This window comes from Setaria viridis, chromosome 1, assembly GCF_005286985.2.
Source record: "Setaria viridis chromosome 1, Setaria_viridis_v4.0, whole genome shotgun sequence".
Classification (NCBI taxonomy): Eukaryota; Viridiplantae; Streptophyta; class Magnoliopsida; order Poales; family Poaceae; genus Setaria; species Setaria viridis.
Window position 1 is genome coordinate 24,010,009 of NC_048263.2, and position 14,180 is coordinate 24,024,188.

Here is a 14,180-nt window from a genome sequence, read left to right on the forward strand (position 1 = left end):
CCGTCATTCCATTCGGAGAATTTTTTTTTCTATTCACTATGACCAACACTCGTAGCGAAAATATTTTTTATTCACTATGGCGAAGCAAGCAATGAGCTTAAAGTCAGACCATAAAAACCTCTTGCGTATCGCTAGCTAGCATAGTGCATATGTGCTGGACTAGGATACATTCGCTGCGTAAGATCAATTTTTTTTAGCACACTGCCTGCCTTGGTCATCGGACGGTCAGTCAACTGCAATTTAGCATCTCTCACAGACATCAACAGATGAACAGAATGAAAGAAAACACAGCGAAAGTGCACAATAGAGAACAGTGCATTGCATTGCATTGGGTAAACAGATACAAAGACATGGTTCCTGCAAGAGTGGCCCCAGGCTCACAACAACAATGGACAAAAATTTCGCGATGCAACATATTAACCCAGAGTACAAGTTAGAATCAACACAGAACATCTAGTATTTGGGTACCTTTATTTCCTCATTCATTCAGCTGGACGAGGGGGGGAAACATGCTCTTACAGGGGAATCGAGAACGACTTCTTCAACTTCTCTACCTCTAAATAAGCGGTAGAGTAAGGGAGGAACTCCGAGAAATGGCTTTGCATCAGATCGTTGATGGCCGTCGCGAGCTTTGGAATCTCCATGATCTCCTCATTTGTCAGCTTCCGGACAAACCTGGCTGGGCTTCCAGCCCAGAGTTCACCGGTAGGAATCCGCCTTCCAGGGGGCAGGACGGAGCCTGCCTCAAGGATCGAGTTGGTTTCAACCAGCGAACCTTCCATAAGGATGGAGTGCTGACCAATGATGCACTCAGGCTCGATGGTGCATGATCGCAGCAGAGAGTAGGCGCCCACTGTCACATACCGGTCAACAAGAGTCTCAGCTGGAAGTCCTGTAAACAACAAAAAAATTGGAGATGAGGTTGAGGCCAACCATATAGTAGTAGCTATCACCAGAAACTACAGGTTACATACAGAGTGTGGACATTAGAATACAAGGTGAAAATCACCAATTATTCTTAGAACATATATCCAGAACAAAGTTGCCTAAACATGCAAAGAGAAGAAGGCAGAACATTGTCCTTTGGATAGAAGATCAAAAGTAGTTAACTCAATGCTGGGCAAGCAATGACTGAGGTATACATTTTTCTAAAGGAAAATTTAAATTCCAACTAAATAGCATATGTGGATTTCTTTAATCAAACAGCACTGATTATACTTGCAACTCACAAAATTTTCTGTTAAAATGGTAAAGGATGCTATTAGTCATAATAAATTAAAATGTCAGTACTCAGTAATGAAGTTTGTGGGCATGTATTTAAGTAGTCACACCAAGACAACAGAAAGAGATTTCCAATCCAGCTAAACCGAAAGTAGCAATTTCCTTGTTATAACAAATGCTTACTAGCACAGCTTACAACAGAAGGCAATAATATTATCATGAATAATTATCAGCAAAGCATCCGGATTACTCAGAGATTTATAGTTCAGAATAAATTATACGTTTGTAGGTGACATTAGGCAAAAACAGATCAAGGTACAGCAGATGTCATATTGGATATTCATGTTTAAGGGCATGTGTCCAGTATCCCACAAAAACAGATCTAGTAAATTTAATTCACAGAACTTGATAAATATAAGTATTAAGCCACTAATGAATCCACTTATGTGCAAATAATCTCACAAAGTATTTAACACTGTGAAAATGTGTTCCAGATAAGAAGTCAGGAAAATCTGATGGAACAATTTAATGAGTCCAACAGCCTTCACAGGCTTACTAGCAATATACATCCTCCAGTCACAGATAAGTGGTGTTTTGGACATCGACACGATCTCGAAGACATAACTTTGACTAGTACCTTTTGTTGTAATATATTTATTAAACAAAGCAAAAGCATACTTTGAAACCATTTTAGGCAAATCTGCCCATCATTTTCAGATATCCAAACTAAACACAAAAGAGGTAATTTGTAACAAAATTTTACAATAGTTTGACTGCATGCAACCCAACAGAACCTGTTTGTGACTGGAGGGAGTAGCATGAAATAAAAAGATTTTTCAATGCAAAAAATTTGAATCAGCGCTTTGAGTGGCCTGCTGCTTTGTGACCTCGTGCCAATAAGTAGTAACTAAGAAAAAGTAGATGCGTCGGACATCTTTATCAACAACTGGTCCTGTTAGTTGTATTTCTACAGAAATTCCAATGAAGTGTGAAATCATGACAAGCACTTGTCAAAGGAAAAATTGGTTCTTGTCTGTCACATTCAAAGATCAACAATCGAGTTACAGCTAAAATATTGTGAAAATTAGTTTTATGGCTGCTCCCGTTTCCTTCTGGCTTTTGTTTAGATTTTCCCCTTGCCAAAACATCTAATTACCGCATTTTTCAACCCTAAGTAACTAACACGTTTCTTCTGTTCCTTGTAACAAAACTGCCCCACCAGCCACTCGAGTATTACGATGCTGTAACAACAATGTTATTTGGACTTTCAAGGATTCAGCAAAGAGAGAGCAGGAACACATCCATAAATTCTAGGTGCTAGCAATGCATTACTTTCCTCCGCTACTTTTTTCTATGCGCAGATGAAAGGATACTATATCACAAGACTTGGAATCTTTTTCCCTTGTTCTGTGGGGTTATGTTTGTCAGTTTGTAGTTCTGGGAGCAAGAATTAGATGGGGAGTAAGCAAAGTAGCAGAAGAGAGTTTTATCTGTTTAACACCAAATGTAGATTCTTTTTTATCAGGAATCATAGACAATGGATTTGAAGAGGAAATTCTTGGAGACAAAGAGAATGGACCCAGCTAGGAACCAGCTCTGTGGTAATGGAGGAGAGTTTGGTTGTGCAGTTAAGACCGCTGAGGAGAGTTTGGGTTGTGCAGTCAAGACCAGTGAAGGACGAGGAGAAGAGTGGTGGCAGCAGAAGGGATCAGGCTAGGAAGTTTGCGCCGCAGGCCATGGGGGTCCTAATCAGACAATGCCAGACAAAATGGACATCTGATGGCAATGAGGCCCACGTTAACAGGAGTTTCACAGGACAAAGACACAGTCTTTTAGTAATATTAAGGTGAACCAAATTTTTTCAGTAGTGTGAAAATGAGTAATTACATTGGAGCTCCCTGAACTGGCTAGGTCATATTACAAAGCTCCCTCAACTTGAAAAGTACCTTCTCAGGTCCCTAAACCTTACACAGCTTGCACCATCCATTACAACTTACAAGTTCAGGGACCTCCAAAACATTACATGGAAACTCCAATAACAGGCTAACTAGTACATCATTACTAGTTTAAGTAAATTATTATAGTATGAGAAGAATCGGTAATATAACCAAAAGTGGCTCCTTGAACAAGAGTTAAATACAGTAAACTGACAATTTGCTATGTGTTTGAGGATAACAGAACCATAAGGTACATAGATAATAAGAACTAGAGGTGGTTTCTTTCCTTTCCGTGAAACAGCTTGCAACCACACACACGCAACCTAGTTAACACAGATCCATTTTCCATTTAAATGAATCAAAGATTACTTAAATGGACGTCTAATGTAATTGGACAGGTCTATCTACAGGAGCATTTTTGCACAGCTACACTAGAGGAAACAAACATAGAAGTACGGTTCTACTGTCCTCTTAACAATCTGCTAGTTAGCTCAACCATGACGGAAATGCTGAATTGCTGACTGCAATTTTTACCCAAAATCCCTAAAACACTGAGGACAACTAGCATGGCACAAAATGGTTGCTGTCACTCAAGCTGCACAAGGCATCATCAAATTGCCAAACACGCACAATTCCTCACTTCAACAACCGAAATGAAAACAGTCCCACCGCGTCCTAGATCACATCAGTAATTCAGGAAGCAGTCATCGCCGGCCAGATCTAGCATTCGGGAAGGTTCCAGAGCCGAATCGAGTGAGGAATGTGACCTGTGGGAGCCGCCCAGGCGGCGTGGAGGACGCATCTCTCCTGGACGTTGGCGCAGAAGCCGAGCGTGATCTTGTTGAGGTCCCCCCGCAGCACCGCGCCGCTCCAGACGGAGGCGCCGTCGTGGACGGTGACCTGGCCGGCGAGCACGGCCTCGGGGGCGACGTACGCGTCGACGGCCACCTTGGGCATCCACTGTCCCAGCGGCACCAGCTGCCGCTGCCCGCGGTAGTCCCACCGGACCCGATCCGCGCCCGCCGTCGCGGCCGCAGCCGCGCTCGGGGGCGGCGGCGGGGCGGACTGCGCGGCGGGGGCGGTGGAGGTGGCCGAGAGGAGGCGGCGGAGGGAGGGCGCCGCGGCAACGGCGGAGGAGGTGGCGCGGCGGGAGAGGCGCGAGAGAGAGGCGGCCGCCATGGTGGTGGTGGTCGTCGGAGGTGGAGAGGTGTGGCCGTGCGCGTGAGGGAGTGGGCGGAGGGTGTGATGGGTTCGTGGGGACGTTTACGACGAGCTGTTGGACCGGATGTTTGGGCTGGGCTTTATGTGACAATGGGCCTTAGTAACATAATATTTCTCTTAGCTTAAGGGCTGTTGGGTTCCACGGAGTAAAGTTTAGTCCCTGTCATATTATAGATTCATCTCGCGAATTAGTCTGCAATTGGTTTTGTAATTAGTCTATATTTAATACTTCTAATTAAAATATTCGATTTGACAGTGAATTTTAGTCCGTAGTAAATAATTTTAGTCCGTAGTAAATAATTTTAGTCCGTAGTAAATAATTTTAGTTGTGGAACTGTACATTTTTCTTCATTTGAATTTTTATTAGAAGACTGACAATGGAAAACTCTCTCATTCGATACTCGTTTTAAGTTCTGTTTGCGCAACTGTGTTCTTCACGAGGACCGTAACGAGATGACATCCACATCCATGTTACAAACGTTTCGAAGGCATTTATTAACCGACAGGTTACGTGCAAACCTTCTGATTGATGAAGTCTCCTCTCTCTATATATAATGTTTCTCAGGTTGCTACATAATCTCCATAAAAGTTACTGTAAGTATTATATACTAAAAATTGTCAGTAATCTCAACATGATATAAAATTGGTTTAAATATTTGATTTTTGTTGTTATAAGCTGCTTCCCTTTTTGGCAGGATTGTTACCTACTCCTATTATTTGGAGTAATATTCACTGAATCCGCTACCTAATTTAACTTCGGTTTAATTAGAGTTGTTACTCTAGCTAAAAACAAAGTAGCTTATTCACCGAACCACTACCAAGGTCCCGGTGATCGAGCTGCCCGGTGATCGAGCTGCTTTGGTTCAGTAGAGTAAGAAAAAACAAAGGCTTAGTCTCACTGTCTCAGAGAAAAGGAGAAGTAAAAGAAGTTTCAGAAAGGAGCTTATTTCTGTTCGTAGCAGTCTTTTATGATAGGATGTCGCAGTCCTTGTGTGCATGCTTTGTAGCGCGAATTAGTAGACTTTTGCTGTAGTGATATGGCATAACCCAAAAAATGCTCTGTATGCAACGAGTGGCTTTGCGATATGGAGCTGCTAGTAGCTTTGGCAGCCACAGGCTGGGAGGAAAATGAAACGAAACAAAGCTGAAACTGACAGAAACCTGGGTTCTTTCTACGGAGCAAAGAGAAATAGACGAATTTTCTGCGCTATTTTTGTTGCATGTGGGCTGTAGCGACGCCCAAGTGATCACGAGCTCGGGCGGCCTGAGACAGCGAGAGCCGTTCGCGAAGACGTGAGATGTTGGTGGCATCAGTGTCGCTGTTGGGCTCAAGAACAATTTCGATTTCTCCAGATGAGCAGCTCTCGTCTGGGCAAAGCGGACACCGGACAGCACACCCACCGCGCCGTCTGAACAGAGGAAGAAGAGTCGGTGGGTTAACGAAGGAAGGGATTCGATCGAGTATTCGGAAAAGGAGATCGGAAACAGTTTCTCCGCTCCCACGTCGATTCAAACCGCTCAGACTGAATCAATAATAGCCCCGGACCATGTCGTCGTCTGAAATCGATGCACAACCAAGCATACAGTATGAAAGAAGAAGAGAGAATCTAGCAAATCCCCTTAATTTAATACAACGCACTGCAGCATCCACCAGATTGTTCGCTGCAGTCAAATTAACATTTAACAGCATACACCACCAACAGCAACGATACTATTACTGCTGCTACCTGCTAGCAAGCAACATGAGGAAGCAGGAATCACATATACCACTAGTACTAGTAGATCGATCGGAAAGGAAGCGAACAGACCGGACTTGGGAAGGGCTGGAGAAGAAACCGTCGAAGACAGGCGGCAGCGGATGGCCGGACCGGAGCTTCTTAGCCGGCGTAGATGTGGACCCCGATGGCGATGAGGAAGATGGTGATGAGTGCGAAGTAGAGGACGGCGTGGACGAGGATGGCGATGCCGCTGGTGTGCATGGTGCCGAAGCCGACGATGCGGCCGTGCGCGGGGAGCTGGAACAGCAGGCCCGGCGTGAGCAGCACGAACAGCACCGTCGCGATCACCACGGGGCCCCAGTCAGCCATCGGCGCCTTCTCCCTCCCCTCTCCTCTCCTTCGATCGACCGCTCCCTCCCTCCGTTTCAAACTCGCTTCCTCCCTCTCAGAGTCTTGGCTCACTGAAGCAGGGGAGGCAGGGGAAGGTGAGGAGTGCGGGAGACGTTGCGTTTATGTAGGAGCATGAGCTTGCTAGCGCTGGCCGTGTCACCACTCACTAGTAGTACACCCCTGGGCAGAGCAAACGGTCGGCCGGATGGGCGGCTGACCTGCGGGCCCAGCCTGGGTCTCCGAGCGGGGACACGTGCGCGGACGCGCGGCGGGTCCTGCGGCCGTTCCTGCCTGCTCCACCGCGTGACCTGGCTGTGAACGCGCATCTCCTGAACTGAACCGAAGCGGCGCATCCGCGAGCCCACCTGTCATCGGCACGGAAGCGTGGGCCCAGATGGGGACGAGCACGAGAGAGGTGAGGAACGGGCGGGCCGGTGGCACGGGCACGTGAGCCCTCGGTCTCCGTTTCGCACGGGGAGTCGGGGAGAGGCGTCCCCCTCCCTTTTTCAAATCCTGTGGGCGGGCAGCGCGGTCGCTCGACTTCTCCTCCGCTCGCCGTGCCCGTGCGGGCGCATCCGCCCCGTCCCGTTGCGTCGCGCCGCCGCTCGGGTTGGCCGTTTGTTTGGCGTGACGCCGTGGCGCTAGTTCACCGCGCTGCCCCCACGTCCTGTGGTGTAGTGGTAGGTGCTTGTGCTGTTGCCTTTACGTCCGGAAAAAGGTAGCCACAAGCGGTATCGATCGACGTGGCCAGAAGGATCAGCTAGATGCACCGGTATGCACGTACTGTACGCTAAACTTTGGCGCCGCCGGTCTTCTGATGGTCGAAAGCGAGTTCGTCGTCCCCGACGGAAAAGGAGAAGGATAAGAATCTGATCGATCCGCGCGCGGAATAAAAACAGCCAGTGCTTTTCGTTTCGTGCTTTTACCAAGTGCGAAGAAAAGATCGATATGCGCCCGCTGTTGCGTACAAGTGGAAAATTAGGAGGAGGATGCTTTGCTTCCGGCTTTCAGCAATCAAAGGCTTCCCTTTTCGTAGCGGGAACGGGAAAGCAGGCCGGATACTACACCTGGATGGAGGTTGGAGTGCGTGTTGTTTTAGTTGGGAATTTTTTTTTTCTCGAAAAGACTTCGTTGGGGGAGTAATGTGCCCGTAAATCAAGTTCATACAGACGTGCACTCTGCCTTTTTTAATTAAAAGGAAAGAAAGAAAGAAATCCCTGCAAAAGCTAGAGCTGTCAATACTGCGCCTCGCATGTTTTATACTCGTATAGCACGAGCGTTTGTTCCATCCGACCGACCGACATTGCTTGGGTGCTTCAATGCGGGCCTAGTAGAGCACGCCAACCTATGACACGCTGCTGCAGTGTAGAGATGCCGCACGATGGGAACGAGATCATATGCCGTTGCATTCTCATCGGTACAGGGACGTTCGGGGGACGTGCCGACATGCATCCGATGCACACATCTACATCTATATCTATACCTTTATTATTAAAGTCTATTATTAAAGTGAGGAATGTTTCTATCTTTTTTTGTTTGGTCCAACTTCTACCAATGAGAGGTAGGTCTGATGTTTAATAATGGTAGATTATCGTCTGCCGTGGGTCCCACCTGTCATAGGCTCCATCTCCTCCCGTCCGCTGACTGCGCGCCTCCCTCCCGTCCCTTCCTCTCTCTCCCTTTCGACGCTCGCCTGCTAGCTGACGCCTTTGCCCTAGGCGGCGCGCCTGGCCTGCCGCGGCAGCGCGGCCACGGCTTCATCCCTCCTGCCAGGCTCCGTCTCCTCCCGTCCGCCACGTGCGCTCCTCCGCGAGAACCGTCCGTCTCCCTCTCCGCAACTCCGCCCGTCCACCTCCTCTTCTGACCTGCCTGCCCGACCGCGCCCGAGCTACCTCCCCAACCCCGGCCACCCGGCATGCGCCTGCCGCCCGCCTCGGCCGGGGGAGAGGGAGGAGGAGCTAGGGGAGAGGGAGTGGGGGTCGGTCGGATTCGACGGAGGAGAAGGAGAGGGAGGAGAGGAGGTGGGGGCCGAAGGGCCGCCCGCGCCACCTGCCTGGACGCGCCCGAGCTGCCTCCCCAGCCTCGACCCCAGTGGGCAGCGTTGACTCAGCAACACCCGGAGCAGCGGGAGCGTCAGGACTGGCAGCAGTAGGGAGCAGACGTTGAAGGGCTGCTGCGGCTCACGGAGAGGTAGCTATCGGCGGCGCCGAGGGTCAACATCGCCGGCGGCAGCAGGGGCGGCGAACACCTCAACTCACCATGGCCACAACCAAGGCTTGTAGGCCTCTCTGGTTAGGAAATTGGATAAATCGACGGCCGAGAATGTGGGGATGCTGGATCTATAGGTTGATTGGATTTTGGGAGTGATTTTGAGGGGGTTGCGGTGGATTCGGCGGATGAGCAGCCGGCAGCGAACTGTCGTTAGAGACTCGACAGAGGTTTGAAATACGGGCAGATTTTGGATTTCTGCTGTCAATCACGGTGAACCAGTAGAAAACCGAAGAAAAATCAACTTCCCCACACTTGAACCGGCACATAGGATGCAAAACCAGGGAAAAGCTAACCAGGAAACCGCATAGGGGCATCCACCAACACATGCCATACGAGGCAATAGTATTCCTTTTGGTATCACGGTAAAAATAGTTTGCAAAGAACATACATGTAAATATTTTTTTAAAAAATATTTCAAGCTATCTATTTATTTTCCAAACTTTAGGAATCGTTTGTCGCTTGAAAAAAATATGGCATTTATTAGGAGTCCAATATGTACTAGTGTAGAAAAAATACACATAAAGATAAAAATTATCATATATTGAGCAGCGTCGGTGTAGACTGGTTGTACACTATGCTACTTGCACTTAGGAATGGATTCAGCGTCTACCAACGCATATACGCAATGTTGAGACAACGGTGTTTGCTAAGCCATAATATATAATATATGTGAAATGTTGTCGCTTTGTATGTATGGTACAACATGGTTACATATTTTTTTTAGCAACTCTCTTACTTAATAAAAAAAGATTTTAATTTAATGGGTATTTAAGTTGAAGGAAATAATTAAGTCAAAATTATTTTGGTTTTCTATTAAATGTGTAGACATCCAATAAGTGCAATAAAAATTTAGTGATGAAAATAAAAAATATCATAAGTTTAAAAAATATAAGATCTTTTACCGTAGCAACGCACGGGCATTTTGCTAGTACACTAAAAAAATTCCATGACCATGCGGTCCATATGTCAGCCCAGTATCATCAGCAACTAAACAGCCCAGTTGCCTACACACACGAGAACAAGATGCACTTCCTTTTTCTGGCCGCATAAAAAAGGAAGCGCCGGTAGCGGGCATCTCGTCGCTACTGCCACCATGCCGCCAACAATGTCAATGGGTGCTGCAGCTCTCTCATCGCCGTCCAGCACCGCCGAGTGCCCCACCTCGCTCTTCACCGCCCATCGACGCTGGGATGCTATGTCGCGCTCGTCCCCATCGCCTCGACCATCGCGGAGTGATTCTGACCGGTCGCCGCCGCCGAGGGGCCAGGCCACGGTTGGGACTGGCAAGGGGGTTTGCGCGCCCAGGGGCAGCACTGCCATGGGGAAGGCCACCGGTGCTGCCAAGCTGAAACCACCGCCATGGGGAGGGCCACCGGTGTTGCCAAGCCGGAACCACTACGGAGGAAGAGCGATCATTGCACAGGAGGGCAATTGTAACGTCCGTAAAAAAAAAATCTACCAGATTAAATCACTCGTTAAAAATTCATTCCAAATTTTTCCGACCGCTGAGCCCCGTCAAATCTCTTCCTTCCCGTCGGATTCGCCGTCCCGGCACTGACGTCGTCGACCCTCGTTTTCCGTCCCCGTATTTTTCGCCGCGTGCCCGTCAAGTCCATCACGCGTGCCGCCAAATCCCGCAATTTCCGCCGTCTCCCTCTTTTCCCTTCTCCCCTTTTTCCCTCTCTTTCTTTCTTCTTTTTCTCTCCCTTTTCCTTCCTCCTTCTCCTTTTCCTCTTTTCCTCTCTCTCTTTCCTTCTTCTTCTTCCTGCGGCTGTCACCTTTTTTTTCATCTGGCACCCGGCGCTCGGCGCCTTGCCCCTGGCGCCGAACCCCGCACGCGCATGCACCGGGCCCACCTCGCCCCGGGCCGCGCGCCTGACCGCGCTGGGCCGCGCGCCGCGCTGCCGCACGTGCCACGCGCCCGCTCGAGCCTGCCGCCCGCGCCCGCGCGCCAGCGCCCGCTCGCGCCCCGCCCCGCCCTGCGCCGCGCCGCCTGTCGCCCGCCCCGCGCCGCACCGCCTGCCGCCCGCGCCCGCGCAGCGCCGCGCCGCCCGCCACCCGCGCCGGCCCCACGCCGCACGCGTTCGCCCACGCGCGCACGCCCGAGCCGGTCAGCCGCATCGCGCCGCCCGCTCCGCGCCAAGCCGTCGTCGCGTCGCCGCCCTGTGCGTTGGCCTGCCCGCTGGCCATAGCACGCCGCCTCTCCCGACGCGCCTCCCCAAGCGGTCGCCACCCCTGCTCCCTCCCCTCGTCGACCGAGCCCACACCATCCACGAGCTTCGCCACTCCGGCATGCCACCGGCGGAAGTCCGGCCGCCATCATCACCTCCGCCATCCGCCCGCCTCCTACCGCCGGCTATAAAAGCCGCCCGGGGCCGGCCTCCATCTCCCACATCTCGAGCTCACCCGACCACCCGCCACCTCCTTGTGCCGACCGTCGCCGCCTCCTTGTGCCGACCGCCGCCGCCACCAGGCACTCCAATCGCCGCCGCCCCTCAACCGCCACCGCTCCCCCCATTTACTCCGGCCACCAATCGCCGAGGTAACCCCTCAAACGGGTTCCCCCTCACCCCCTCTACCTCTCCCCCACCCAGCCCGCCGCCGGCGGAGTCCGGCCGGCCGGCCGAACGCCGGCCATTCTTCCCCTCCTCCCTTTCCTCTTTTTCGGTCAAGGAAGAGGAAGGAGAACCTCGTTCCTTTCGATTTACCCCCCCTATTTCTCTCTATTTACAACCCGGCCCTTCCACCTCTCTCCAGAGATTCTCGCAACTAAGCCCTTCCACTTTTTAGAGTATTTACAAATAGGTCCTCGGTTTTCACAATTCAGTCCTAAGCCTTGTTTTAAAGCCCCTAACCTCCCTTTAACCCGTCATTTCATGCGCCAAACTTCCTTCAATCGATCCCAAATTCGACCACGGCCTCCTCTCATATATTTTCGCCGAGGCATATCCAAATTTCATGAAAATACCCTTCCTACCTATTTTCCGTTCACATTTCCTGTTCGGAGCTCAGCGGGTAAAATCTTTTTCCTTTTTATTTATTGTGTGCTCGTTTGTGTGTGCCGTAGATCGCGGAGTACCCGAGGAGGAGCGCGAGGAGGAGTTCGACCGTGAGCCCGAGCCCGAGGACCAGTACCACGAGCAGGAGCTCCCGGAAGGCTTTGAGAACGGCAAGTCCAATCTCACCCTTTGATGCATATTTAATACCCGGTTTTTCAGACACAACCTATTGGCCTGTTTTATAAAATGCATATTGTTTCATTGCAAGACATGGTTGGATAGCCACCCCTTGATTGTTATGATTATTCCTTGTTGTCCTATATTTATCTCTAAAAATGAGTTGCTCTGTTTAGATGATAAATACTGCTAGAACGCTTAGGAACTCGTTACCCAAATTCAATCATGACTACATCTGTTTATTCGGAAAATAAATGTGTGAGTGTGTTCAACTGAGGAGTTGGGTTTTTCGGGTGTAAAGAGAGGTGGTGGATGAGATGGATGGGCGTTTCTTGTGTGGAATGCCGGATTGTTGAGCTCGTACCTTAGTGGTTGAGCAGAGTTGGGAGATATCCATCTTGTCATGGCTAAGGACCGAGTTGATGTGTCATCTTGCCTAATTCCATCATCGTGCAACCACTCGACCGTTGTATGGGCAACGGCTTAGCATAAACCCCACTAGCTAAACTGCTAGGCTTCAGGTGTGCTGGTGAGCAACGGGAGCTCTTGGAAAAGGACTAAGCTCTTGGTGACTTAGGTCACCGTTTCGGCCTCGTGGATGGGTTGCTAACCCCTTGGGTGCTTCCGTGTTGACTAGTCAGTGTTGGCTAAGGTGGGTAATGGCTTTGTTAGGATCCGCACCATCACTAAGGTGATCGTGATGCGGTACCCTACTTGTGGGAAAAGTGTACAACCTCTGCAGAGTTAAAACCTATCCGGGTAGTCGTGTCCACGGCATTGGACGAGTTATGGCTCGGTCACACAACAAGCTTTTAGAGATGGTTGGTTTTCATGGTGTGTGTTGGATTTTGGAAGTGTCCGGCAGCTGTGCCGTGCGCTACGGCGGACGGGGAGTCCGGTAGCGATAAAACTTGGATCCTTTGTGTAGGATCAACCCCACTTAATGTTTCAGTTAGTAAAGAAACTGCTTTGTGAAAACTCTTTGAAATAAAACCCTGCATGTGTCAAAAATCTAGCTTTATTGCAAATAAACCTTAACCATATTCTTGTTGAATCCTATGCATATTCTTGTTGTATCCCCCTCCGTGGATGGGGTTGGACTTGTTGAGTACTTTTGTACTCACCCCTGTGTTGTTGCTTCAGAGGAGGATCCGGACTTCGTCGCCGAGGACTTCGACTAGGAGGTTGCGTCTGCACCCAACGCTGCCTGCGGTGTTGGCCCTTTTGCAGGATGCTTCCGCTGACGCATAGTTCCAATTGCAGCCCGGAGTCCGACTGGACTGCAACTTGGATTTGTATTGTTATCGCTTTAGCCTTGCTTTGGGTGTGGCTTGCCCGCCCGCTCCTTCGGGAGTTGTACGGTTTCTGAACTATCTGTTGAATAAATGTGTTATCAGCCTCCTGGGACTGATAATTGGACCACATTTAGTCTCTACTTATGTGGGGACGCTTCAGCAATTGGGCAAAAGGCAGCAAACTGGGAAGACGACTTCAGATAGTAGCACACATATGTTTTGTAATTTAGGATGGCAAATTGAGAATGTGATGAGCAATATTACCATTAGCATTTGCGTAAAGCTAAGTTCACCCCTGTAATCTTTATAATCAGTACCATATGCAACTAGTGCTTGGGCTTGTGCTTGTGCTAGTGCTTCACCTCTTCATGCCTCTTCCCCACCCTCCTGTATTAAAATTGGAAGGTTTTGAGAAATAATGGACAGAATGGTAACACTACAAACAAAATTATGCATATGATACCACTAAAATATTTCGCACCTATGCATGAGCTGCATCATTATTTGCCTCTTTCCCAAACTATGATGAAGCTTTGTTTTCTCTATTTTTTCTAAACTTGTGCTTCTTATCAAGCCAAGTTTTTCTTCGCTTTGAAGTTTTTGTTTGGACCTCCTTTTTCTTTAGGCGTGCATTACTCAACATATCATTTGGTGGAGTAGCATTTGTGGGAACTACAAATGGACTCACAGAAGTGCTTGGAAATGCAATGATCATCTCTTCAATTTGCTTACAAAGGATGTCAAGTGTGCTGTCCACTAACTTGGTGCATTGAGGAAAGTTAGTTGCTTGGTATGCCAAATTGAGAAATTTGTTAGACATATATCTGCAGCGAAGCAAAGCATCCCTATTTGGATTTTCGATTATATTTCTTCCTTGCTTGTCTTGTATAGTTCCACTCTGTGCTTCTCGTGTCCATCGTTTTAACACATATTGTGGTGGCAATAACTTAA

General features: G+C 49.2%; 2 protein-coding genes across 2 annotated transcripts; both read right to left on the minus strand.

The window, feature by feature from the left end:
* Positions 1 to 297: 297 nt before the first annotated feature.
* On the minus strand, positions 298 to 4,408 carry LOC117852127 (gamma carbonic anhydrase-like 2, mitochondrial). Its single transcript, XM_034734099.2, has 2 exons — positions 3,926 to 4,408; positions 298 to 892 (listed from the first exon to the last, which is right to left on the minus strand). The coding sequence occupies exons 1-2, from the start codon at positions 4,335 to 4,337 to the stop codon at positions 516 to 518; spliced, it is 789 nt and encodes a 262-aa protein (XP_034589990.1). The 5' UTR covers positions 4,338 to 4,408; the 3' UTR covers positions 298 to 515.
* Positions 4,409 to 5,987: 1,579 nt separating this feature from the next.
* Positions 5,988 to 6,603, minus strand: LOC140222456 (uncharacterized). Its single transcript, XM_072293107.1, has one exon. It carries the CDS (start codon positions 6,464 to 6,466, stop codon positions 6,257 to 6,259), a length of 210 nt encoding a protein of 69 aa, XP_072149208.1. The 5' UTR covers positions 6,467 to 6,603; the 3' UTR covers positions 5,988 to 6,256.
* Between the last annotated feature and the right edge of the window lie 7,577 nt (positions 6,604 to 14,180).

Coding starts and splice junctions, on each gene's coding strand:
- LOC117852127 (XM_034734099.2), bottom strand. CDS start 4,337: ATGGCGGCCGCCTCTCTCTCGCGCCTCTCCCGCCGCGCCACCTCCTCC. Junction 893..3,925: donor CGCCTGGGCGGCTCCCACAG/GTCACATTCCTC, acceptor TGTTGTTTACAG/GACTTCCAGCTGAGACTCTT.
- LOC140222456 (XM_072293107.1), bottom strand. CDS start 6,466: ATGGCTGACTGGGGCCCCGTGGTGATCGCGACGGTGCTGTTCGTGCTG.